Source organism: Serinus canaria, chromosome 2 (assembly GCF_022539315.1).
Source record: "Serinus canaria isolate serCan28SL12 chromosome 2, serCan2020, whole genome shotgun sequence".
NCBI classification, from domain to species: domain Eukaryota; kingdom Metazoa; phylum Chordata; class Aves; order Passeriformes; family Fringillidae; genus Serinus; species Serinus canaria.
The window spans coordinates 140,200,612-140,226,496 of NC_066315.1; the positions used below are offsets into that span (position 1 = coordinate 140,200,612).

The window sequence follows — 25,885 nt, forward strand, 5'->3', positions numbered from 1 at the left end:
GCAAATTTTCAAACTCAGCCCCACCATCTGATACACCATGAGCACAGGACCTGGTCCTGAGGAGCCAGAAACTGCACACAGCTCAAAAGCCATAAAGTGCTAACACTGGATTTACCTCAGCTTACCCACAAGTCTAAAGTTTGGGGCATAATTTAGAGTTAGTCAGCTACTCTTCCTCTTTGGAAGCAGGGGGATGCACCATTCTCCAGAGGTGCCTCTCTGACTCCCTGCATGGCTCAGAGAGATGTGTGACTTCTAGACAGCCACAGTTAAGTGAGACAAATACTATCCTGCAAAGAGAATGACAAGCTGACATGCTGTAGACTCCTCCAGCAGTATTATTAAGTGACAAAACTGCCAGTTTCTATAAATTGATTCACTAAGATCAGCAAAACCAGACTCTGCTCCTGTGGGTTGAACATTTAATAATTCTTCAAAATTATGGGGGGAAAAGAAAAAAAAAGAGAGACACAGATTGTAGAGAAAACCAGCAAAAAAATGGTTTTGCATGGGTGGTAAGTAATACTGAGAATAAGCACAGTTTGACATAACTGGCATTTAGAAGACAGGAAGCAAAATATTAATGTTAATATGTAACTAAATACACTTTCCCCTTAAGTACTGCTTACAGTCTGCCAGTGGCAGGAGACTGTCAGAAGGATTCAAAGAGGTTAGGAGAAAATTCAAAAGTTTTAAATACAAAAAAAAATCTAATTGCACAGGCAGAAATTTGGAACAACCAGTGAGTGTTAGGAAGTATCAGGGTCCTAAAGGCTGACACAGTTTTTACTGCACAGACAAGAGTATCAGGAAGAAGGGAAAGTAACTTAAATTTTCCTACTTGTTGCAGCTACCTTGTTACAGTCCCTGAACTACTTCATGCTGTGTTTTAAAGCACTAGAAAATGGAGTTTATTTACTGCAGAAATAACAGTGCTACAGGGGATTAATGTGATATACAGAAAAGAGTGGTTATGTTCCAACAGTGACTAAGTGTAGTTAAAAGAATGGACATATTTCCAGTAGATGAATATTTTTCAATATGCATATACACTTACCATGGGGAGGAATTACTCAGTATGACACACTGAGGAGTACTAATTCAAAGCAGCAAACTGAGAGCAGTTAAAAAATGAAGGTTAGGAAGAAACTTCTACACAACTGAAAGCAAAATATATCAAAGCTGTAGGCCGCAGTTTGTAAAAAAGCTACAGCATCACCATGCCTGCACCATCTGACACAATGCTGCCAAGTGCAAGCAGAACAGTCATTGATGGACAGCAACAGCTACAGATGCCTTTTTTTTTTTTTTCTAACATTTACACATCTCCAAAGCATTGATCTCCAGGGATTAATTCTGGTGTTACTGTATGTGTTAGGGTTTTTTATAATCTCTGCTGGCTGTGAAAAAGGACTATAACACCTATGGAAATGACCATGCCCTTTACTTCTGTCAGTTTTCAGTCAATATACAAAGTCAAAAGTAGCACAGACTGAAACAGGTGCATGATGGGAGAACTCAATGTTGGATTTTTATTTTCTTTTCAAAACTGCCACATTTCTGCAGTTTCCTACTTCACTGCCATCTTCATTCTTTTAGGCCAAGTAAGAGATGGGAGATCTGGGAGATGAGTGGAGAGCGTACAATAACAAGAATCAATCTATAACTCTTTAGCCTGACCTCTGAAGGGATTCTATTCTGAATGCCACTCCCAGCTTTACCCTGGAGTGGTGTTTGAATGCTTGTTGCAAGAAGAAAGAAAAAAGCATCTTTAGGAAATGCAGAAACTCCCCACCTTTTGTTCTAACCATCTGTGGCACTACCGTTCCCTTCTGCACTTTCTTATCATGTGGAGGAAATAAAAGAAATAACCACATCCCAAACTAAAGGACTCTATCTGCAAACTTTACCCAGAATAAGATGAGATGAGGATGTGAGGTAAGATCTGCAAAAACCACAGTGCATATTGAGAGTTTATCAGAGGACACCCCTGGTATGTTAGAAGACACCTATGACTTGTCCTGCAGCAGACTGTTTCTTTCTTAAACAGGTGCTTCTGGCAACAGGAGCTTTCCAGCCTGTGAGTTGCTGTCCTTGCCCTCTGGTCTCTGGTTTTACAGGCACAAAGTGTGGGCACTGCCTCATGCATGCTTTAAGCTCCTTTTTTGCTGGATTATCTGTTTAATTTAGCCGTCTGCCTTTTTTGTGCAAAGTAATTTACAACAGAGATCCCCACTGCTGTGCAACACATAACATTGGCATCACTTGTCACAGCAGCTGAAATGACAACCAAAACAAAAAACCATTGTAATTTGCTGCAGACATGGAGTGTCAGAGAGAACAACCATCAAGAAAGGAGCAGCTCTTCCCCACTGGGAAGTTTTAAAGAAGTCATTTGTTTCCCTGTCAACCCTGTTTGCTACCAAGCTGCTCCCCTCAAAAGGTCAGTTTGCTTTACAACAGTCAGCAGTTTCCATCCAATGAACCAGTTATTTCATGGGGAAATAAACTCTTCCATTTCATGGAACAAGCTATCTTGCACAATTCATAATTTCATTGACCAAAAACCACATGGCACAGGGCAGGTCAATCAAAACTTGTGCAAACTCTGGGCAAAACACAGGGCTGAAACTCCAAAGAATATTAGCAGACTGTAGGAATTAACATCAGCACTGTATTTTTGGTGCAGAGGCTGTAAGCCAGTACCCTCCTGCCTGCAGCACGTGAGAAATCCCACCCTGAACTGCAACACCTACATCAGACAAAATACACTCTGCAGGACTGGTTCTGCCATACACAAAGGGGTCATGGTACCTAACACAGATGGAGTAGCCCAGTTGCAACATGGAAAACCTACATTTAGGTGGGGAAATCCTGTTTCAAGAATCCCCCCAACATATGAAAACTGAGCCTTGAAGCCTGAAGGATATCCACATGTGACTGAGTTTACAAGCCCCCAAAGCCCTCACATGTCATCTTGGTGACCTGTAGAAAATTGACATGCAATTGCCTTTTGGCTTTCCTGGCTATCCTATGAGATGTTAAGGTTTCCAATGGAGAGTGAGGAGGAACCTCTTCTTTTTTTAATAGCCACATGAAGGACTGCCCTGCTCCTCAGTATGTCAGCACAATAACCCCTGCCACAAATGAACACCATCCAAGATAAACATTTCTTTTCCCAGAGAAACTATGCCAGTGTCTGCTTCCCTTTACAATGCAAATGAGGACTACAAATGAACATAAGACCGTTTATCACAGCATGGGCTCTTCTTGGGATGTTTTCCTACAAACATGTCTCTGGTTGCAGACTCTTCTCCAGTCCTGACATTCCTTAGAACATTGTAGAGCTCTCAGAGAGCACAGTGTGTAGAAGGAAAATGATGCTCCCTCTCCAGTGTTCCTACACAAAAAGGGGCAAACAACTAACAGCAGAAACCATGCAAAGAAAAAAGCCAGTCACAGATCTTCATGAAAGCCTACCTGAAACTTCACCAAGAGATTGTTCCCCTTTTAATATTCAACTGGCTTTTTGGTGTGGTATTTGGTAGCTTGTCACTTGTATTGCAAAGGGAAATTACCTGTAAACATTCTTCTCTTCCTGTTCAAGGACCCCTGACCTTTTGTATCCCCTTTCCTTTGATGGGTCCTTCTATGATTCAATGGCTGAGATAAGCAGAGAAGCCAGTCTGGGGGAGGGAAACCTCCCCAGCTCTTTGGAATCTTCCAATGTTCCAGCACATCAAAAGCACTCTCAAGGCACACAGAACAGCAGGAAAGTACCATGAATAAGAATCATAGGGTTTTCTCCCTCTTTTAATAAGACCCCTATGCATCCCCATGTAGGGAAAATGACTGAGAAGAATCTCATTCTCCTCACTTTCCTTGTTACTAGTGGAAGTAACAGACAAGTCATTTTCACAAAACTATAAAGAAACACCAGACAGCAAACAGACCACCCTGCCAAACCCAAGCAGCAGCGCTGTGCCAAGACAAGGCCACACTCCCTGTAATTGTTCTCCAAATCCATGGTACTACTCAGTGGAAAGCTCTTCTCAACAGGAATGATAGCAGTAGGTCCCATATGGCAAATCTTACCCTTTGGATCCAAGTTTTCTAAACAGAGAATGGTCCCACTCAGGACACTTCATATTCCATATCAAGATACTGTGTTTTCTAACAGATAAATCAATACTCACATGTTTGGAAGTGCTTAAGCTCTCCAGGTAAAAGCATAAGGTCCTTTTCATACCATCAGACAAAAACAAGACACTCTGATAAGCACAGTATCAAGAACAGAACACAAAATGGACACAAAATGCATTAATTTAAGGTCTCAAATAATTTTGGTATTTTACAGCAACTTAATCTTTGCACACATACACAGAAGGAGTTACTCATGACTGTGAAGCAGCATTTAGCTCTTTAAGCTGTTTGCTCACATAGTGTCCACAACCAAGTTGAAGACTCTCAAGTCAGAACTGTTTCCTGCTCACAAAAGGCCTTACCTTGGCATCATCTACTTACAGGAGAAGTACTGCAACAGCACTCCAACACACACAGCTGTCTTCCAACACAAAATAAAAAAATCCCTTCTGCATTTGTCTTGCCTGGCTTCAGAATCTGAAGTTTGCCCAAGCCCTCAGCCCACAGCCCCCGCCCCAATGCTATTTTGAAGCCACACTCTGGATGCCAAGGGTCCTGAACACTGAGACAAGGGAAAAGCCTTAACACCTAATAAAACCTTTTAAATGGGAGCTTGAATTTGTGTTATGAGGTCTAGCTATTTTCTTAATATTTTAGATTGAAAAATTCCAGAGGCATAAGACTCTCAGAGCAGGGTGATAATTCCTCCATACTTTATTAAAGCCTTCAGTTTATATACTGCTGCTCTGTTAGCATGTCATCAGACCATGTAAAACATGAGACCAAGAAGAGGGAAATGTCAGGTAGAAGTGTGACAGGCTCTCTGAACGGCAGGAACAAAGTTCAGCTACACAATGCAACCACAATGGAGTAAAACAACAGCCAGCCTGTACAGGTTCTCAACATTAAATGAGACCATCCTTACAGTACAGATGTTTTACTCACAGCACTTCTTCTTGCACAGCCATGCACAAAAAGGACTGACCAAAAAGTAAAAAAAACCCTGAAGAGCTCCCAAGTCCAGGAAAGTTCAAAAAGGTTTAGTTTACCTACAAAAAATTTCAATTAATTCCAAAATTTCAAGTGCAAGTGAACTTCTGATTAATATTAATCACAAACACCACCAGTTTACCATGCAAATATTTTAATTATTCAATTGCTCTCTTCTGAGCATGAAGAGACAGAAGTACCACTCCATGGTGGTATTTCCTATGACAGTGAAAAAGGACCGCTTGCTTATAACTTAAATATAATAAATTCCTGCTTTGTATAACTGAGGCTGAATACCCACAGGATATTATTAATGTTTTCCCTCCAGCATCTGGTCTAATAAAGAAACACAGAACAGCTTTGCTGTAGTACAAAAGTTTACAGAAAGTTCAACAATTTAATTAAAGACAATACAAAATATGTTGTCTGAATTCAAATAATTTATGTAAAAGTACACACATGAGAAAATACTGGCAAGAAGATTTGGGTAACCCTATTATCAGATGCACGTTCTTCGTTCCTAGAGATAACATACAGTCAAAATACATTTATAATTTAAATTACAATAGAAGACAGTATTTCAAACACTATTTCGGGTCTACCAGCCCTTCAAGGCAAAAGAAATTCCTGTTAACACAGGACAAACTGATAGAATAAAAAAAAAAAAAATAGAGCAATACTGAAGTCACTTAACAAGCCTGCAGTGTTTTGTTTTTCCTTTTATCAAGGAGGAAGAAGATACCAGAAAGTAAAGGGGACTGTGTTTTCTCAGTGAGGTTTTTAGTAAGTGTGATCAGAGCATCAGGGATTACTTTCATCCATATACCCCAGAAAAACCCATTCTCCTTGTGAAGAGACAGGGCACAGATCTTCTCTTCCACACACAGCAGTGCCATGCCCACACAAGTGTGGATCCTGAACTGGTTCTCAGGGGGGCAGCTTGGCCCCAACAAACACCTTCTCTGAGCCTCCAACAGCACCACTAATCCTCTCACATCACAAGTTATTCCTCACCTTCATCAATTACTGAAAGCCCAGAAGTCACCTTCTTCTTTATGGTATCAGACTGAAATACCCAATATTTCTTACCATGTGTCACTTGCCCTCCACATTTTTGTGGTCAACTAAACAGTTTAACAAGACGACACATGATTAACTTCTTTCAAGATACTTTAGTTCATTGATTCTCAATAAAAGCACTGGTTGCAGTACAATAGTTTGACATACAGCAACAAAAGGTACTCAATTTACATGCATAAGCTATTTAACAATAGTACACGGTCTTTCCTATTGCCATTATGAAACAAATACTACTGTGACAGCTGGCACAACCTTCCAATTGTTCTCATGAGCTGTAACAGAGTGATGAAAAGTGTTGCAATGGTACAATGCCAAAGAACAGAGATTTGGCCACTGCTGGAAGATTCCAATCAAGATGCCAGTATCGTAATGGGAAACAGTGTTGAAGTAATTGTAAAAACATCAACAAAAGAAGCAATGCAAAATTGCTTTGACTTGTACTTCAGTTTAAGAGAAATGTGAAAAATACATACAGCTTTGTATAGAAACAAAAGTGCATGCAGAGGCAGAAAAGTTAAAAGTTCAAGGCAAGACAAATGTGTGGATGAGTAAAAAAAACTCTGAACACTGAAGTACTGTAAACTAGCAGCAATCTGTTGGTGAAAGAGTGCATAATTGCCTTTCTGGATTGTTTTTTGTGGGTAGGGATTTTTGGTGGGGGTTTTTTTTGTGTTAGAGTTGTGGGGGTGATGTTATTTGGATTATTATTTAATTTTATTTTAATAATGCTTCCACCTTGGAAGCACAAGCTGAAACTCCTCAGCATTTGTGTTTGATGCTTGGCTGAGCTTTCATTCAGTTTTACAGCTTGGTCCAGATTTTCCTGGTTTAATGTGCAAAGTCAACATCTGCTTTTTAAGAAACAGAGACAAGTGTCACCTTCATTAAAGTCAGTTTCAGTACTGCTGTAAAAGGGCTTCTAGAAATCGGAACAGAGAAGTCAGATTTATAACAATGAGCTAAGCAATGAGCTTTGTAAAACACACATGTTACAAGAAGACTTTTCCTATAGCAAATAAAAATCATCAGGGGACTTGATTTTTTTTTTTTTTTTTTTAACATTTGTTTCTAGATTTCAGAAGTGCTAGCAATTTCGGCAACAAAACTTTCAAAGTGCCTTGGCTGTGCCACTTTTTAGTGGCTTTCCCAAATGGTATTCAAACAAGTAAGAAACCTTCTCCTCTAAGGGACAATTAGCAGTTTAGCATTATGCTATTGGCAATTAAGATCCTGAAATATTATGAATATTCAATAGTTGTCATCATTTTATTCATAACCATATAAAAAAGCACAGTTACATGATGCTGCACTGTCAGGTATATACTATGCCAAGTAAGACTACAAAAATAAAAATAAAAAAAAGTAAAAAGGCCTCAGTTCTCCTATTTTTGTTGCTTGTTTTTTTTTTAACTAATTGTCTCAGAAAAAAAAAAGGTAGCAGAGGCTTAATCTTAAACACAAAGGTATTATCATCAAATCAGGTCCTCTAATCCAGACTGATGGTTCACATATTATTTCAACTGAACCACTCATAACAAACTTGCAATGCCAGCATTCATTCATACCCTGAACTGTTCCTTGGCCTCATCTACCCAATCAACTATTCACACCTTATATTAAACAGAACAATTAAAAAAGTTGTTTGTGGTTTTGAAACAGTTGGTCTTAATTCTTTAATACCACACCCAAAATGAAGGAAGACAAATTAAGGATATTTCAACTCAATTCACAAAACACTGTTTAGAAAGGGAAAAAAGAGGCATGAATATGGAAGTACAGAAGGTGTTAAACTACCACTTTAAAAATGGACTTGGTAGAGAGCCTACACTGGAAACACTTACCTTGTCAAAGCATCAACATGATCATCAGAAGACAATTCAGACACACTTAAGTCAGAATTGTGAAAAAATGAAACTATACTGTCAAAGATACTGAAATATCTAATCTAAGGCAGTGCAAAATGATGGCTGGTGAGGGGCAACCAGTCTCCTTGCAAAGTGGGACTTCAAATTACTCATCACTGACCTTCTCAAAAATCTGCATTGAAGGACCTGATGAACACCAGTGATATTTCTGTCATGCAATTACAACTGTTAAGCAACCAATATGCAACTCAAGAGTGATACTGTCATCCATGGTGGATTATTGAAGTAATAATCCATTAAAGAATAAATTCAAAGGGGAAAGTGGTAAACATCTTGCCATAAGTGAAAACACTTTGAAAATTTACAATTAAATAAAAAGTTAGATGATATCTTATAAAAAGAAGTACTGAACACAACAAGGCCACAATAAATTAGTGTTTCCATAAAATGACATGCTGAAGGTTTTGTTCCCAAGTCTATACATTTTTTTACTGTCTGTTAATTCCTAAATATTGACAGCATAATTGAATAATTGAGGTACAGTAGTTTACATTTGTATATGTCTTGTAAAAAGATTATTATTTTTCTTCCAGTTTTTCTTCCTCCTCGCCAAAGAACAACAAAGGAAACATTCCTAAAATGCAGCCAATGGTCACTCCAATAGCTTTACCCTAAAGGAAGAGGGGAAAAAAATTAAGTTTTTCACTGATCAGTTATTACTCATTTCCCATGTACCACCACAACCAGGGACACACAACCCTTGTTCTAGTTTTCAGCTGGGAATCGCGTTTTTCTTAGCATGCAGACTAGCAACACAGTCTTTGAGAGAGAGACAGATACGACAAGGTTAGAAACAGTGTTTGCTATGACAAAAGACAATTCTGAAGAAGAAGGAGGGCAATGATCATGAAGAGCTGCACAAGTGGTAAGGGAGGAAACAGACATTACAAAGGATTAGCAGAAGGCCAGGAAGACAGAAAAGGGAAAAAAATAACCAAAACAACCACCAAACAACACCTACAAACATTTTAGGTGCAATTATAAATGCATCTGCTTGTATCTGGTACTGCAAATCATCAAAGGAATGAGTGGCTCCTTGCAAACATAATGGCTTTCAAAGGCACAAGGTAAAACCAACAAAAACTGGAAAACATTTCAGTTGACCTGAATGTGTAAGTCAAGAGGAGAGGAAATAAAGTAAGACAAGCAGCCTCCAAACCACATCAATAGCAGTAGGTAGACAGTGTTGAAAACTTGAGACAGCAGGTAAAAAAGACAAAATGCTACAGGCAAAGGTGCACAGATGTCTTTTCACAGAAAAGGAATATGAACAAACTGAGTGCAATGACAGGGTTTTGCCACAGGCTCAGCTTTTACTGAGAAGACTCTTGGACTATGGGGCAGCCCCCTGACAACATGCCAACTCTTCACTGCTCTGTGCTTTGATCTATCACTGCTAAAACCTGACCTTTTCTACCATAACTTTTCCTCAGTAAGTGCTATTTCTTTTCCCTTAAATCTGCAAAAGTATTTTTCCCAATGAAGGCTCATTCTGGCAAAGTGAATTATCTGTTTCTTTGCTCAGTTTCTCATAATCTGTTTCTTTAATTATTGCTCCCACTGCTGAAGTGGGACCACTTCAAATATTTAAATGTTAATTAAGTAATCACCCTGAAAATGCATCTGCAAGGTGAGTGTCCTGGCACTGTAAACACAGGCAGTGAATACTACTCAAATGCTAAAAGTTTGGCCAGAGAAAAGCTGATTTCATATCCTAGCTAATTACAGAATATTAGAAATTAGTACAAACCAGCACAGGTATATGAATAGCAAGCACTTGACAAAGAATGTATAGGAATAAACTACTAAATGCCATAACTTCCAAGTAAATTATCACCATAGCCAGAGCCCAGACCAGGTATCTGCACAGCATACACAAAGTCATTGCAGAGACTAGCCATGTCACTTGTCACCTGGGGCTTGCTGCATACAAAAAAAACACTCAAGCTCAAAAAAATCCGATCTCTTGATTCTCCCTGACATGGGCTCAAGACTAAACCCTCTGGGGAACATGCACAAAATTGGTGGTCATTAAGGAATAAATGGAAGAAGTGACAAAAAGCATTTATCAGCCAGTTTAAACACAAAAAGCTCCACACCAGCAGCGCTGCCCACAGGATACTCACCAAGTGTGCACTGAGACGGGTCTGCCACATGTCAGCTTGTTTGGGTGTCAGGTCAGGGATTGACAGACCCAGCCGGGAAGCCAAAGCTTCCACATAACCTGCAAGACTGAAGAACAAGAAAACAAGAACAAACGATTTTGAATCTCACAGTATATTCTAGTGAGAGTTTTAAAATACTTATCTTAAAAACAAGAGATTTTCCTTCAGCTTACCAATAAAGTGATTGAGAGATAACTATGGGACACAGTTCAGACTCCTAAAGGTCATATTTTGCAACATAATTTAATTATCTCACTGATTGAAGACACAATATTTCTAAGAAAACTTATGCAGTACAACACAACTGGTGTGAATGTTAATGCATTTCTACAGAGCTTTTTAAGTAACCTTTACTGGAGGAAAGGTCACACACAGACTAGTTAGTGGCAAGCCTTGTAATTTGCAGAAAACAAAACAGAAGGAAAGTGGGAAAAACAGGCATAACAAACAGCTTTACTTTCAGCACCTATGCAGGAACTTCCTGTAAAAACTAAAATAAGCTCTATCTGCTTTTATCAGAAATAGGTATGCCTAGACCTGAAGATATTGCAGATATTGTTTTAGCTGAGGAGAAGGAAATCTCTTCACATCTGGTGATAACAGCCTGAGAAGGTATATGAGGCAGAGCTATATTACATTACAAAAAAATTATTTTTCCACTTTGCATCTCAATGAATGCACTTAAGAATATTAGCACAAGTTCATACATACCCCAGTCCAGCTAAATCTGAAACAAGGTTTCCCAAAGCTGCAGCTGGAGGGAGGAAGAGGGAAGAGAAAAAGGTGTTATTTTAGCTACAAACAAACCAACCAACTCCCACTCTCCAGTGACCTTTGCATACTCTCAATTTATAGAGAATTGAAGACTAGACCAAAGTTCCTTATGTTTTAGTTTTTATTCTGACCTTATTACAATTTAATAACAGCAGCAGATTAGAATTACTAAGAGATGCAACTGTTTTTCTCAATTTACATGGAGAAAACTTGACAAATACAAAAAGACAACACTAACACCTGGAAATCAACATAACTTTTGAGAACAGCTGTGTATAAGTGTCAGCTCCATGCAGCTAATGCTGGACACCAAGCAAGGCCTTCCAGTGCCTGAAGAGGCCCAGGAGCACTGGAAATAGGAGCTGTCACTCAGGTATGCAGCTTTGACAAACATAGCAATATATCCATTAACTGTGTCAATTAAAGAAGAAATACTGTACACAAGTGAACAAAGTTACACACAAAATACAAGATTTCACAGCAGACCTAGGAAAAGCTTCCCTGTGACTGTCTCACATTGAACCAAGGCCTGCAAATTTCCAAATCTTTAACTCATCCTGATGTAACATTTTCAGTTCAGCTCTCCCTCCTCATGCTTTTGAGCAATGCTACACCTGCAGCTGGTGGATCCATGAGCACCCTCTGACACTGCAGAGGCACCAAAGCTGCTGAGCAGAGCTGATCAGTCTTGGCCCAGAGCAGGGGCAGGGTGGTTGCTTGGCCTTCCTGTGGTATCTCACCAAGGCAGAGAGGCCACCAAGAAGTGCAGTAAAAAGACACCCACAGTGATCTCCCCTGAGCACTGCAAGCCAACAGCAAGGTACAAACACATATATCCATATATACTGACACTGGGCCCTGGGGAATTTAGAGCAGTTCCATTACAGAAATGCAAATACACTTTCCCAACTGACCCAAGATTTGAATTGAATTATTAGGCTGAAATCAACAAACAAGCACTTCAAAAGCTATTTGAGCTGAAATTCCATTTCTACAAATGGAATATGTCCTAGCTTCACCCAGAGGTTGTTTCTTTATTAGAAAAGGCAGCTGCAAGACTGAAGAAGAGCCACTTCCAACCCTGTGTGCTACTTTCAGCTTAAAATATAGGAATGTGCCATATTAGTCTAAATGTACTGCAATTTTAATACTTGCCTGCCATAGTTGAAATTCCTAAGACAACTCCAATTGACAATTCTATCTGGGTTCCCTGAAAAATAAACAGTTTTCTCATTATTTGAAGGATTTGGAGTTAAAATAAATTATATCGATACAACTGACAAAAGTATTGTTTAATGCTTGTTTACACTAAAAGTGAAAGGATAAATGGACATTTCTTCTATTAGATCACAGAGATCTTATCTTCCTGGCATATATTCCCCCTAAGCTAAGGGCCTACTTCTGAAAGTCTTTTAGTATTTCATATGTACTCTCTCAGGCAGCTGGGGGACAAACCTGCAACCCCTGCACAGCATCTTCCCCACTGCAATTCTTAGCTGAATGTAGAGCTCTGAACAAAAAATTCTACAAATACCGAGCAAACAAATAAAACACAGTATCACAGCTCCTCGTGTTTTCAGCTGAAGAAACAAAACCACATGGTCTACATTATGAAACACCAGTACATGGTCAAAAGATGAGAGACAATGTGCATGAACTAAAACAAGACATGCTCCAATTGGATACAGCAAATCATTTTCCATCCTGAGGACAGCTGAGCATTGGAACAGGTTGCTCAGACAGGCTGCCCTTGGATTTCTCAAGTCCCTCAGGATAAAGCCATGAACAATTTGGTCTCATCTTACAGCTGGCTCTTCTTTAAGCAGGAGGTTAGACTAGAGACCCTGAGAAGGTCCTGAGCAGGGGGACTTTCTAGACTAGACCTCACAGGCCATTCTATTCTGTTCTCTTGAAAAATATGAATCTTACAGACTTGTTCAAGGAATTAAACAGTGAACTTACCGCAGCAATCATAATTGCGTTATCCAAAAATCCAAACCCTACAAAAGGTAATGCATTGTGGAAGAACACTAAAAGAAATAAGTAACAAAGAAAAAATAAATATTTAAAAGAGAGTTCACTAGTGCACAGGAACAACTGAAATGTCTAATACTGGTTTTAAAAGAAAAAAAGGCAAAATACACAAAATTCCTTTCCTATAAAAAGGTCACCTTTTTGTTGCTGGCAGGTGTGGTAAAACCCTTTGCTACACAGAAATGTTACTAATGGCTTGTGAAGAACCAGTTAAAAAATCTACTTTGCAAATACTTTTACAATTTTAGGTGGAAACCACTTATACCTATCAGTGCATAAGAGAAATACTTAAAACTAAATGAACTCTGGTATTACTTGAAGACCTTACAGTGATGTTGCAGTATCACTGAAGATCACCAGACTGTCTCACCAGTTATTGTTGAAATAAAGGTCCTTTTTCTGCATGTCCCTCACTATTTCTGTGCAAGAACTCCATCTTCTTCACACATTCCTAACATTTAGTATTTCAATTCTTGTCAAAACTCCTTTAGCCAAATCTGCAAATGCTAAGGTGGGTTTCACTAGGGTGTCAAACACTGTTAATTATCTCACAATTTCAATTGTGAATTGTATCTTGACTTTGTTTGTGTACCATCCTCAGTGCAAGTTAGACTTGTAGCTGCATCTTAATACACTGCTTAAGGAACCAAGCTCCACCTTTAGTTTCACGCATTTTCTTCTTGTTTACTTCAAAAACCAATTAAATCCTCTGAAAATATTTTCTGTTGCAGAAGCTTGGAACATGCTGGTCTGGGTAATTTCTCAGAATGAGCACAGTGCTACTGTTTCATTCCTTTTTGTCTAGGTTAATTTTCTCTCTCAGGTTTTAGCCTGTAAGCTTTTGATGGGTGTGGGATTGAATTTGCACAGCACTGCCTCCAGCTGAGTTTCAAGGTGCTCACTTCATAAGATTAAATGCAGCATGAGAACAGACTACATGACAACAATACAGCTGAAAGTTGAAATTTTTCATTTTTTTAACATTTAAAATGCAGCATTCAGTTTGGATTTGGTTTCAGTTCAGGGTATTTTTTTCACTTCATGTTGGTAAGTCCTACATTTTATAAATTTTAAAGAGATGCAAACCTAGAAGAGGGACAAAAGAAGAGTGCATGAACCTCAGAGTCATGTGAAAATAAACTGGTATCCAGTACCTTCTGGGTTTCCTTTCTGCAGACAGTATGAATTCATGACCACACAAAAAAAACCAAAGCCACATTCAAGATATTTCATGCTTAGGTACTGGAACATGAATGCTCATCTGTAACTATTTTGTGAGAATACACCTATTTTCTAAACTGCACAGGTGAAAGACTACAGCACAAAACCTATGAAATGTTCAAATTATTTTTAAACTATCACAGGACAAACCCACCAAAACATAAATAACAAAACAAGCACACAGATATGCTCAGTATTTTCAAAATGTGTGTACTGGAACTAAACTGGGACCTCAAATTCTTGTTGAAATGCACAGAATTTTGGAATTCATGGAGTAAACAGAACCACAGGGACAAAGGACAAAAGAATTGGGGGTGGGGGGGCGACAAATTAGAAAAAGAATGTAGATAATTAGAAAAGGAAAATGTTTGCCTAAATAAATTTGCTTACTGCAGAGCACAAAACCACAAAAATACACTAATTTGGAAACTAAATCAGAATTTGAATCATGGTATTATAAATGCACAATCTGTTTCCAATTTCTCTGCAATTTTATACCACTTCTCAGTCCTTTTAAAACACAAAACCTGTACAAGGCACTGCAGCACCAACACTGCTTGGCTTAGAAAAACAATGTTTGCTGCTGGCTTTGAACAGCGTGCTCTCATTTGGGCTTTCTGTCCTACTTTCACTCAGTGTTGCTCATTCACCAGCCGAGGTGTTATGAAACAAAGGCAGCAGGGCGAGTGTTGGTGCTTGCTTTGGTTTTCTCTTACTCCATACAACAGGGATGAGGACAGACCAGCACTTGTGGAAAAAAGATGAAGCCAATTCAAAGAGAGACTGCACAAATACTGAACCACATTCAACAAACATTCTTCTTTTACCATGTCTCAGTTGTCCTGGAGATGGTGGTGCAACCTCCAACTTCTCTAGAGAAGTCAAAACGAAATGAGAAAGTTAGCTGCTTCATCACAGATTCAGTTTATTATCAAGTCTTAACCAAATTTTTAACAGGCAAAAAAGCAGTTGTTATTTAACAGCTTTCAAACGGGAAAGAAAAATACTTCACACCTACATCTTTATTATTTTTACAAAAGATAATATGGTATTAAAAGCCAAAATGTCTTAGAATATTACAAGCTTACACCAGTATAAGTGATTATGCAAAGTAACAGCATACTTCAGAAGCAGTTCAACAGCCATCTTCATTTGAAAATTACAAAACCACACCAAAATTAGAAAAATCAAATCTTCTACAGACAATTGTATGTTATTTTTTTAGAGGTCCTCTAAACATGCAGCAGACAACCTTCTTTCCCACAGAGAGTCTGCAAAACAAATACTACCATTTATATTCTCACAAAAGGTATTTTTCACAGCAATATAAAAATGAAATAAAAATAGAGACCACTGATTTTGGTAACAGCAGTTTAAGTTTGGTCATTTGGTGCATATTTCAGGTATCCTGGACCTAAATCAGTGAGAGTTTGCAGGAACCAAGGATCACACCTGAACCTGACAAAGTACTTTCTCTACAGGAAACCAGCACAGCTGTGATCAGTGATGCTGTTCAGAATGCAGCAGCAAGTTACTCGTTTAACAGCAGCAAGGGAAAAAACCTAGCTACTTTTTTAGGTTTCTCTAGTGCATTTTTTCATGTAGATATTGTGCATAAGACCTCCTTTTTAAAACAGAAAAAAATAATTCCCCAAGTATTCTTCAATGTTGTGAACCCTAAGATTATGACAAGTTGCTTCCATAATTCTGCTGAGGTAACTTCTACAGACAAAGGTTAAAAACAGTAAAATGTGGAACCTACAACACTCAAGTATTCAAATTTTACTTGGGCAGACAAGCACATGGAAAGACAATACTGCAAACAGAGTGTGATTAGAGTCTATGTCTGAGCACTGCAGACTGGAGTGAGAATTCTTGCATCCAAGCCACTCTTATACTCAAAGCTCTTTTAAGGAAGAAAGGAAAACATTCACTTAAAGTACCTTTGAGGAAAAAATGTTCAATCACAATACCAGTATTTAGCTAACCAGGACACTGACTTCCAAAATAATTTCACTAAAAGAAGGACTTGAACACTTTCAAGCTCTAGCAGTTACTGAAGAGGTGCTTCCTCTTTCTGCCCAATATAAACACTACCTAAGCTCTACAAACACCAGATGCACTCACCATGCAAATGGGATAAGTATAGCCCAAATACTACAGAAATTAAGATATTTTGCTCTCCCTCAGAAAATGCCAAGGAATCCACAGGTTCAAAACTCAGGCTGGAAGAGGAACATGGTAAATAGAGGGGGCCCCTGTGAGAGTCAATCTTCGGAAGCCTCAAGTATAAATGGAAAGAAAACGTCAGACCAAAATTTTCAGCTTGTGTTCAGGGTGAATGGGATTGGAGATGGGATCCACTTTGGGTCTCCTCCTGTTTTAACAGGTTAAGCAGATCTTTTACAGAAGCAGGGACAAAAAAAGAACTGTCTGTATACACCCAGTACTGCCCTTTGGGCAGCATTTCTCAGACATAGTAAATTTCCACAACACTGGGGAAAATCGGAGTCACCTTGAAATAAAGAGATTATTAGCTGAGGCCACTGGTTCCAAAAACTCCAGATGTCCTGAGGATGGCCAGGAAACCTAAGTCAACACTGTCACATTCCTAATGAGGCTTCCCTAAACTCAGTTGGCTCCATCCTGCTGAATGCCAGGGAGAGAACAGAAACCCCAAACTGAACACAAGCACAGGAGGTCACAGAGTGCTGCCCTCCATGGCTTTCTGCTCTGATGGGAAGTTCCCACACCAACCACTGTGGTTCCTGGGCTTCCTGTGGCACTGCCACTGAAACCACTCCCGCTGTAGTGCCCATCTGTCTTCAGATCTAGGTCTCCTTAGAAAGGATTTTACAGTTAAGAAACTGTAAAAACATAAACAAATTTCCAGGAAACACTCCACCTCTAAGAAAGACATCTTTTCAATTTTCCCTGATTTTGACAGCCAGTTAGATTAGATAATTTCAATCTATTTTGGGTATCAATACAGAATACAAAAGATTATTCAGCTGTCATAAAATTGTCACAAAATACTACAAAGCTCTAGAACATCAGCTCTCTGGATTTAACTACAAGTGAGTTTTATAGCACCTGTCAGTCTACAAAATTACATTCTACTCTGTCTAGCTAGATAGCTCTTAAAAAAAGCTTTAAAAAAAGTGAATATTTGATTTCAGAAACTTACTACCAAAAGAAGGAAGAATTAAGGGTGTTTGGTAGCAGGACAAAGAAATAAAAATGTCTTACATCTAGACATAATGGGAGTTCCAAGTTATAATAACTAAAAAGAACATCAGCTCTTCCTTCTGAACATACATCAAGGACTACCATGGGATGTTTCTAAAAGAAGGGAGGCTGGAGGACACTACTTTGAGGTTAAAGGAAAGACAAGTTCGTGCAAGCTAGAGGGAGATACCAGGGGATCAAATATAAACAAAAATTACTTAATCATTGACCTAATCTCTTTCAGTAGCATGGGATTCCTGCTAAGCAGGCATTTTATCAAGTAGTCCTTCAACACTATCAGGGCAGAAGTTGCAAGAGAGGTCACTGGGGACAGCATGGTGGCACCATGCTCTGGAGACCAGATGGCTCCTGATCAGCCACAGGGAGCTCATGCCAATAATGGCATCTTCCTACTGCACATGCAAGAACTTTATTTCATAAAAGGGAGTCTTGTAAACTCATGTGGAAGCATGCCTAGTTACAGCTTCCCTCATCATCAAGATAAAAATTAATCTGTGAAAAAAAATCTGTGATTACACATATTAATGAGACAGGGATAGAAGTCTGCCAGATGAAGTTCAGTAACTGGTGCTGGTGAGCCCTGCACATGGTCTGGACAGGGCAGCTCCTTCTCTGCCTGAGTCAGGACAGAGCCTGAGAGAGGATCTCATTCTTCCCAGCACAGAGCAGGGCCAAGTCAGACCAGGGGGCTCAGGACCTTGTCACAAGGTACCTGCAGGACCCGGCTCATGGGAAAAGCTGTTCCCTCTGGAGCACTAAAACAAAGCTCTAAAGCACAAAGACAACTTCCCTGAGAACTGATGCTCTGCCTCTGCCAGGTACAGAGCACTGCCTGCTGCAGGAAAGGGCTGCTCCAGCTCAGCTCTACTTGCAGAGGCCAAAGATTGGTCTAAAGCTGGGACATGGGGAAGGAAAAACTGGCATGCAAGCCAAAAACCTTTTTACAGAATCACTTCCAATATCACCTTTTTAAAGCGTAACACACTTTAAAACTCTGCAAGACATAAAAGCACTGAGAGCCAAAAAAATTCTTTAAACCAATTTTTTAAAACCCTAGATAGCAAAATGTATTTCAGTATAGGGTATTTATTCATAGGAAGTTGTTCTGACTATTTGAATTTTCAAGACTCAGCAAAAAACGAGAATAAAAATATTCAGGGAGTACAGAAAAGGAAATGTGTCCTTAGTTTATTTTCCCAGAGGGAAAACAAAATTCAAATTGCAAAACCCTCTTTAAAGAGCTGAATTCAGTCAGAATCAAACAATTCAGAGTTTAAATGTCTGGAGGAAAAAGAAAACAACTCTAAAGTACTCCAGAATTGCATTTCATGATGGCCATTCACCAGCTCATCCTGCGTCACAGCACTCAATAAGACACAGAATTCATCTTACTGCAGAGGGACTAAAATGAAATGGTGGAGTGAGGAATTGCTATTTCCTAACTGACATTCATTACCATAAATGAGGTTATAAACCAAGGTTCCAATGCAATACACGTCATGAGCCCTGAATTAACAAAGTCTGGGAAGCAGAAAAACATTTACTGCTTCTTAAACATCTTCTTGATATTTTTACAATTTATACTACCTTCTTTTTCTCTGTTTTAAAAAATAGTTAGAACCTGGGGGGGGGGGGAAGCACAGGGGTGAAGGAGTAAAATATAAAACCATCAACATAAACAATACCATCATACACAACTTGGTCCAAACCCAGCAAGTTAAAGTCACTCTGCCACTTGTAGGCAAGTACTTGCAATTTAGTTTTAGAATTATTATTCTTAGCTGACAAACTAACCACCACTGACTAACAGGTAATGGGAATGCATTAAAATTAAAAAAACCTAACCAAAACCCAGCAAGGTGTCATCACCAGTTTCTGAATTATCAATTGTTTCAGAACTGGCATACAAGAAAATTTGCAAGCCTAAAGGCATGTATTATGTTTTATTCAAATTGCAGCTAACACCACCATAAAATTTTATAGCTGAATTTGTTACTGTCACCCAGGGGCAGGAAACACTAACACTGAATGCAGGTACTACTGCCAGAGGTACCCTAGGAAAATACTTCTGCTGACTATTGCCATATCTGAGACAAAAATATGAGCAGTGCTTTATAGACTTTTAAATAGTGACTGAATTGTTTCAATTAATTATTTACCAATGAGTATCACTGGAATGGGAAGAGGAATACAATGAATATTAATAATCTAGATCAATTATAACATCACTGTAGGCTCCAAAGGCATGTAATCTAGAAGTTACAGAGGGTTTTGTCTTGAATTCATCAATCGGTTTCCTCCAAAAAGCCTGTCCAGATCATTTCAGCTAATCATTCAGATACACATCACCGAAACAGCAAAAACATCACTTACACAGAACAAGAAATCAGAACAAGTATTGTCTACTAAAAAGAGGGACTCCTTTGCACATGAGTTCATGAGAGAGATCTATACAACCAAAATTCTGGATTGAAGCTTAAAAATGAGATGTGTTATTGCTTTGTTCAGAGGAGGATCCTCACAAGCAATTTCTGACTCTGATGTATGAGTTCATTCATGGAATAAGATCATAAGGCACCTCCTCATCATCCTTTTTCTTCCTCTGCTCTTCCTCAGTGTTTTCACCAAAACTGCAATCGAGCAAAATTGAAAAATCTTGTCCCATTGATCTTCAGTTGGGGTCCCTTAGAATTTCAGATGGGGAAACAACAATTCCTGAGTTGACAGTAAAGAAAAATTCTGCATCATTTGTTATAACTCACAAGTGGTTTCCTGTTACTACAGCAATTAAGGCATGAAAGGAGGCTGACTTGTGCAGTGCTAAATATAAACCTGGCTGCCAGCCCCTTCAGTCACATGCCCAGCAGAGGGAAAACTGGGCGAAGCTCTGATACAAATAGACAGAGGAGGTGATAGAAAATTTCTCTATTACTATGGAGAAGATAACCATGTCCAAACAAATATTCTGCATAAATAAAATTGGATAGTGATTTTTAATACCCCCTGTAACATTGTAGAGAATTACACAGTGATCATATTGCATCATCCTCCCTAAAAAACCTTAAAGTAGCAGAGAATTATCACCTTTATTTGAAACCTTTGTTACATCTACTGACAAAGAGCTGAACAAGCTTTGCAGGAATGCCGTGTGCTCCCTGGCCAACCAATTCCCTTCAGAACAAACCCCAGTAGTGACTTCAAGCTTTAGTTCATTCCTGTGATACCCTGTAGTGAGTATACAATACTCTTATCCTATTATCCCTTCCCAAAATGTGGCACAGCATGCATATCCTTTTAAAGAGGCTTGACAAAACAGAGAAACATAAGATGGAAACCCCAACTGGAAATGTAGGAAAAAGCATGAAATGCAAACAGGTATCCAGAGCCTCAAATCACTGCCCTCATCATTAAGAGGGTTTTATCCTTGACCTAATCCCCTCTTTCATCAGTGCCTTATAAATGTGAAGGTCAGCATTTTCACTCAAACAGGTTAATGCCAAAGTAGTATTTGCAGTGGTTTGCTTAAAAAAGGTCTCAAACCACAGCTGGAAAAAAAGACTTAAGATGCTTGCCTTGGGATTCAAGGGGGTTAATCAGCCAAACTGATGACAACACAGAAAGGACTTGCAGCTTGTACTAGAGATGCAGCATAAGGATAGAAATAGAGTTTGAGCTATCTTCTTCAGAGAGAAATAGAAAATGTCAGAAAAACAGCTGAAGTGTTTGCATAAAAGTGCCAGCAATGTTGTAAAACTGATAGGAGAGCAAACAGGAACAATAATGAGATCTCTGTTCCAGAAGTAAAGGGTTACATTATTATTTATTGAAAAAAAAAATAAATATCATAAGGTTCTTGAGAGCTGCTGAGAAACAAACTTGCTATAGCAATTCCCTGACTGGAAAGAACCATCTTCAGAGTTAAAATTCTCTGCCACAAAAAAACAAATACTCGACCTACCAAGAGGAGGCTGGCTCTGTCTTCCCTCCTCACCCGCTCCATTACAATGCCTGAGGACTGCAAGGAGTTCTTAGGAGCCACAGGAAGAACGTCTCCCAGTGGCACAGCATTTTGGATGAATGAATCTTTGCCTGGGATTATTAACAACCTCTCCACTAGATTTGGAAAAAGAAAAATGAGTCTTTCTGACTAACAGAGTGGAATTAATGTCACACAAATATATTCATTTAACTGTTTCAGTAAGGCGAGGTTTTGGCATTTCTCTGTCAGCAAGGTTTTTTCTTGGGCCCCTCTCGTTCAAGGGAAGGATCTATCCATCATTTCATGGGCTTGCAGTTGAGCACAGCAGCAGCACAGCAACAGTGCTGAACTGGAAACAAGACCATGGTATCTGTGCATTATCAGAGTTCAATACATTCCCATGAAAGGACAAGCAAAGCAATTCTGTGGGACACCACAGAAGATTTGCTAACAAAAATTATCAGCACTCTGTGTACAATCAGAGATCTCATCTACTAGAGAACTTTCATCACCTTTAAATAGGGTTGTGTTAGGCAACACTGATGTCTAAACATAAGAGCTCACGAATTATCTAGGGAGTTATATGTACAATATCCTTTATTCATTTATGCTCCCCCCAGGCCCTGCTTTAACGAGAAATCCAAAAAGTTGCCAAGAGACAAGCTTGGTTATTCCTGCCCTCCTCTCCCTTATGCCCTTTCCCATCCTGCACAAAACTGTACTTCTTTCCCCAGGGAAGAAAGCCAGTGGGAGAACAGTTTTAAGAAGAGGGAGCAGCTTTGGCTTTCAAGGCCAGGTCTGGTACCTGCAGCCAGCAGCAGAACCCCTTAGAGGAGACAGCTCACTGACAGCAGCCTGTGCAGAACACAGGGGAACCAGACACTCCCTCCTCCCCTGCCCTGGCACAAAACTGAGAGTGCAGTGACACAAGGGGCTTGTGCCTCAGCCACAGCTGGGCTTCCACAGCCCCTGGCACCAGCAGTACCTGCACTCAGACAGCAAAACCCCTTCCCACAGCCACCACCACCTGCAGGCAGCTGCAGCAGCACCAGGCAGGGGGGATCTGGCTCGTTAAATTTGTTTGGTGAGATTATTCTTTTCCTTTTAAAAACTCAACTACAATCTTTACAGAGGGCTGAAGACAAACTGCTATTAAATCACATACCACTAAGTACCAGCCCTCTTGTAAGCAGAAAGTTCCATTCCCTGCCTGAGGACGACCTTGGAAGCAAGTACAACTGCAGAAATAAGCTTCTGTCTGAAATAACATTAAATGCATGTAGACTTTATTGCTTTTCATCTGTCTCAGATTTAATAAAGCAACCCAAAATAAGAGAGACAGAGGGGACAGAGAAACTGAATGACTGTCAAACATTCTGTTACAGACTCATACTAAGTATGATGACATTCCTCCTAATTTTTCATTGCATTGAGACATTAAAGACAGAAGTATGAGCTGCCTTGAAGTCCGTAAGAATCTGTTCATTCCTGTCAGCAAAAGGAACACCCCAAGAAACCACTGACAATTTAAGTTCCAGCCATAAATTACACTCAAGTAATTTGTGCCTCTCTATATAAATGCCTAATGAATACAGAATGCAGTAGCAATGAAGCTATTCTTAACTCTCTACCTCCTGCTAGAGGTAGTGCAGTAGATTCACCACTCTGATACCCCCTTCCCTTCCCCATGCAATTTAGCAGAGCCTCATTTGTGAAACTAGTCTGACACCCCCATCTGACTCCCTGCATAGTCAAATTCAAACTGCAATGACAGCTTCCTCTGGCAAACAGCTGAAGGAATTATAATAATATAAAAACAGATAAAATCACTCCACATGAACTTCTTTAAGATATTTTCTTTTAGCTTTTATGTTATAAGAGTATGAAATATCTACTGGTTTGTTCTGCAAGTCTATTGTGTAATTATTCTGCACAGGAATTTTAAGTTCTAATAAAAAACTCACTCTGGTCACAAAAATTGTCTGAAATATTAAGATTGCTGGTTTTGTAAATAAAGTCATACAGAAGGAAGAAGCAGAAGACAAAGGCTACCGTGCTCTACTCTTCCTAAAAGTGAACAGTTCTGAGTTCTAAGCTCACTTATTATTCTTTCAATCAATTGCCTTTATTCTGCAAAGCAAAAAAAGGAATACCCTTCTCCTGGTCAGTGTTTCTCCAGCCTCTGGCAAGCATGAGGCCACTCTCAGGAGGATTCAATTGCAAGTGCATCCCTGCAGCTTCCAGCTGCAGAGCCAACGCAAGCTTCAGCTCCTGTCACACCCCTGCAAGTGCCAGCTGTGCACACACTCCCTCTAAAGCTGCTTCAGGACCTCTGCTCTATGGAGAGCTGCACATCTGGTCCATCTATTTAATCCCAATGCTTCTTAACTTTCTCAGAAAGTACCCAGGGTCAGTTTATGAAACACACGGTTCTGCTACTTAGGACAGTTTGTTTTTCAACTTTATGCATTTCCCCTTTTCCACTGACAGGATTTTTAACCTGCTCTTCTGTCACAGCTTCACTGTAAGCAGGCAGCAGAATCCTGTGGGTGCTGAAATTACACCATTCACCTCCAGTTCTGCTAATCAGCTTGAGAATTAGTGAAGTACAAACATAAATCCTCGGCTCAGAGTTTTCTGCATACCAAAGCCTGTTTTGTTTTCCACAGGAGAGGAAATATGGAATCTAATGTATTTAACACTTCTCCCCACGGGAATGGAAAGTATGCTGTGGCACTGCCCACATCAGTGACATACTGCAATGCCACTATTTACTGGAGATCTTTATGAAATACGCACCCCTGTAGTTTTTCACTGTGTGCAATGGAGACTGATCACTGTGTGCCTCCAGAATCCTTCCCTGCCTCATTCTCTTCTCCCTCTGCTTCTCCAAAATCTCTTCTCCAATGTTTACACAGCCCCTTTTACAGCAGCAAAGAAGGGGATGGATTCAAGCTGAGGTTGCTTTCTGCAGTGCTGAAGCAAAGTACTGTGTGATGTGGTGGGCAGCCACTCAGACCACGATGAATAATCCTGAATAGAGAGCCAGAGGAAGGAAGAGGAGAGACAGCTCCCATCCTAGGCACAAGACAAATGTTGAGATAAGAACTATAATTGCAAGTAGTTGCCAAAACTTCAAAGGTAACCTGGGAGATGAAACCAGTATTGCTCACTAGTGCAAGTCACCATGTGCTCTTAAGTGACAGAGATCCCAGAACAGACTCCTGCCTGAGACCAAGAACCCTCCTGGCCCTACCCATGGAAACCAGAAAGGCAGAACCTTAGGTCAAATACAAAACTGCACCCTGAAGTGATCTGAAGGGGTGATTTGATACTTTTCCTCCTGTTTCGAAATTCCCTCCTGATCATGTATTTGGGACTTCTTAATTCTGGCACTTGCTCTTAGTCAGATACACAGCCAGGCTCAGAGGAGAACAGCAGTGCTAGGATGGGAAGCAGAATTGAGACTTCCATACCCGGAGGTTTTTGGGACAGAGAAAAGAACAGAACACTCTTTACAACAACACAGGTGAAACCAGCAATAAATCCACACCCATATGGCCAAGTCACATCTACTACACATCACCTCATCCACAGCTCACCCAGGCCTGCTCTTACCCACTGTGGGAAACCCAGGGGAATGCTTTTCTCTATGGCTGGGGAACAGTAATTAAAGTGAGCTTTTATTTAACAGAGCTTTTAACACAGAATCAGATATAAATCATAGTAAAACTCAGCCATAGTAATGTGCAATTGCAAAAACTGATGTAAGCATGGAAAAGAGGTAAATACAATAGGTTCCTAGCACCCAACCCTGAGATGTAATCCAACAGTGAAAAATTTACAAATCCAAAGACTTTTTAGTTTTGTTTTGGTAAACCAGATCAAATAAACAAGTAAAAAACTTGCAAAAGGTCACATATAATTCCCAATAAGAACAGTCTTTTTCAGCCTGGACCATCTGTGATTTACCAGAACTCAACTGCACATTGGTACACTTCTTCTGTTCAGGGAAAGGGACACTGAATCAGAAGAAATCTGCTGAATATTTGCAAGAGGAAAAGGTCACCAGGCTGATTATTTACAACAGCATTGTCACTTTTGCAGCTACCTATTTACTTGATTCACTTTACTCCATAAAATAATATATATATATATATAATGAAATTGCTGAAGGAGTGGTGGAGTGGTGGATTTCAAGCTGTTCTCCCATCTCTTTACGGCAAAAACCTCTATTAGACAACGTGGCAGGAAATCTAGCTGGAAATTGTTACATCACATTCATGAGCCAAACAGTTAATGTTATATTTGTAGCATCAAAGCTT

At 39.6% G+C, this 25,885-nt stretch overlaps 1 protein-coding gene across 2 annotated transcripts in view; it reads right to left on the bottom strand.

Annotated features, from left to right (window-relative positions):
- Nucleotides 1-5,492: 5,492 nt before the first annotated feature.
- TMEM65 (transmembrane protein 65) overlaps nt 5,493-25,885 on the bottom strand; it is a 30,639-nt gene continuing 10,246 nt past the window's right edge. For both annotated transcript variants that reach the window (XM_050970312.1, XM_030232382.2), the window contains 6 exons: nt 15,160-15,204; nt 13,040-13,107; nt 12,233-12,287; nt 11,015-11,057; nt 10,265-10,370; nt 5,493-8,749 (listed from right to left, as the gene is read on the bottom strand). In XM_050970312.1, the coding sequence (XP_050826269.1) occupies nt 8,657-8,749; nt 10,265-10,370; nt 11,015-11,057; nt 12,233-12,287; nt 13,040-13,107; nt 15,160-15,204 (410 nt within the window). In that variant the 3' untranslated portion in view covers nt 5,493-8,656. The remainder of the gene's footprint in view (nt 8,750-10,264; nt 10,371-11,014; nt 11,058-12,232; nt 12,288-13,039; nt 13,108-15,159; nt 15,205-25,885) is intronic.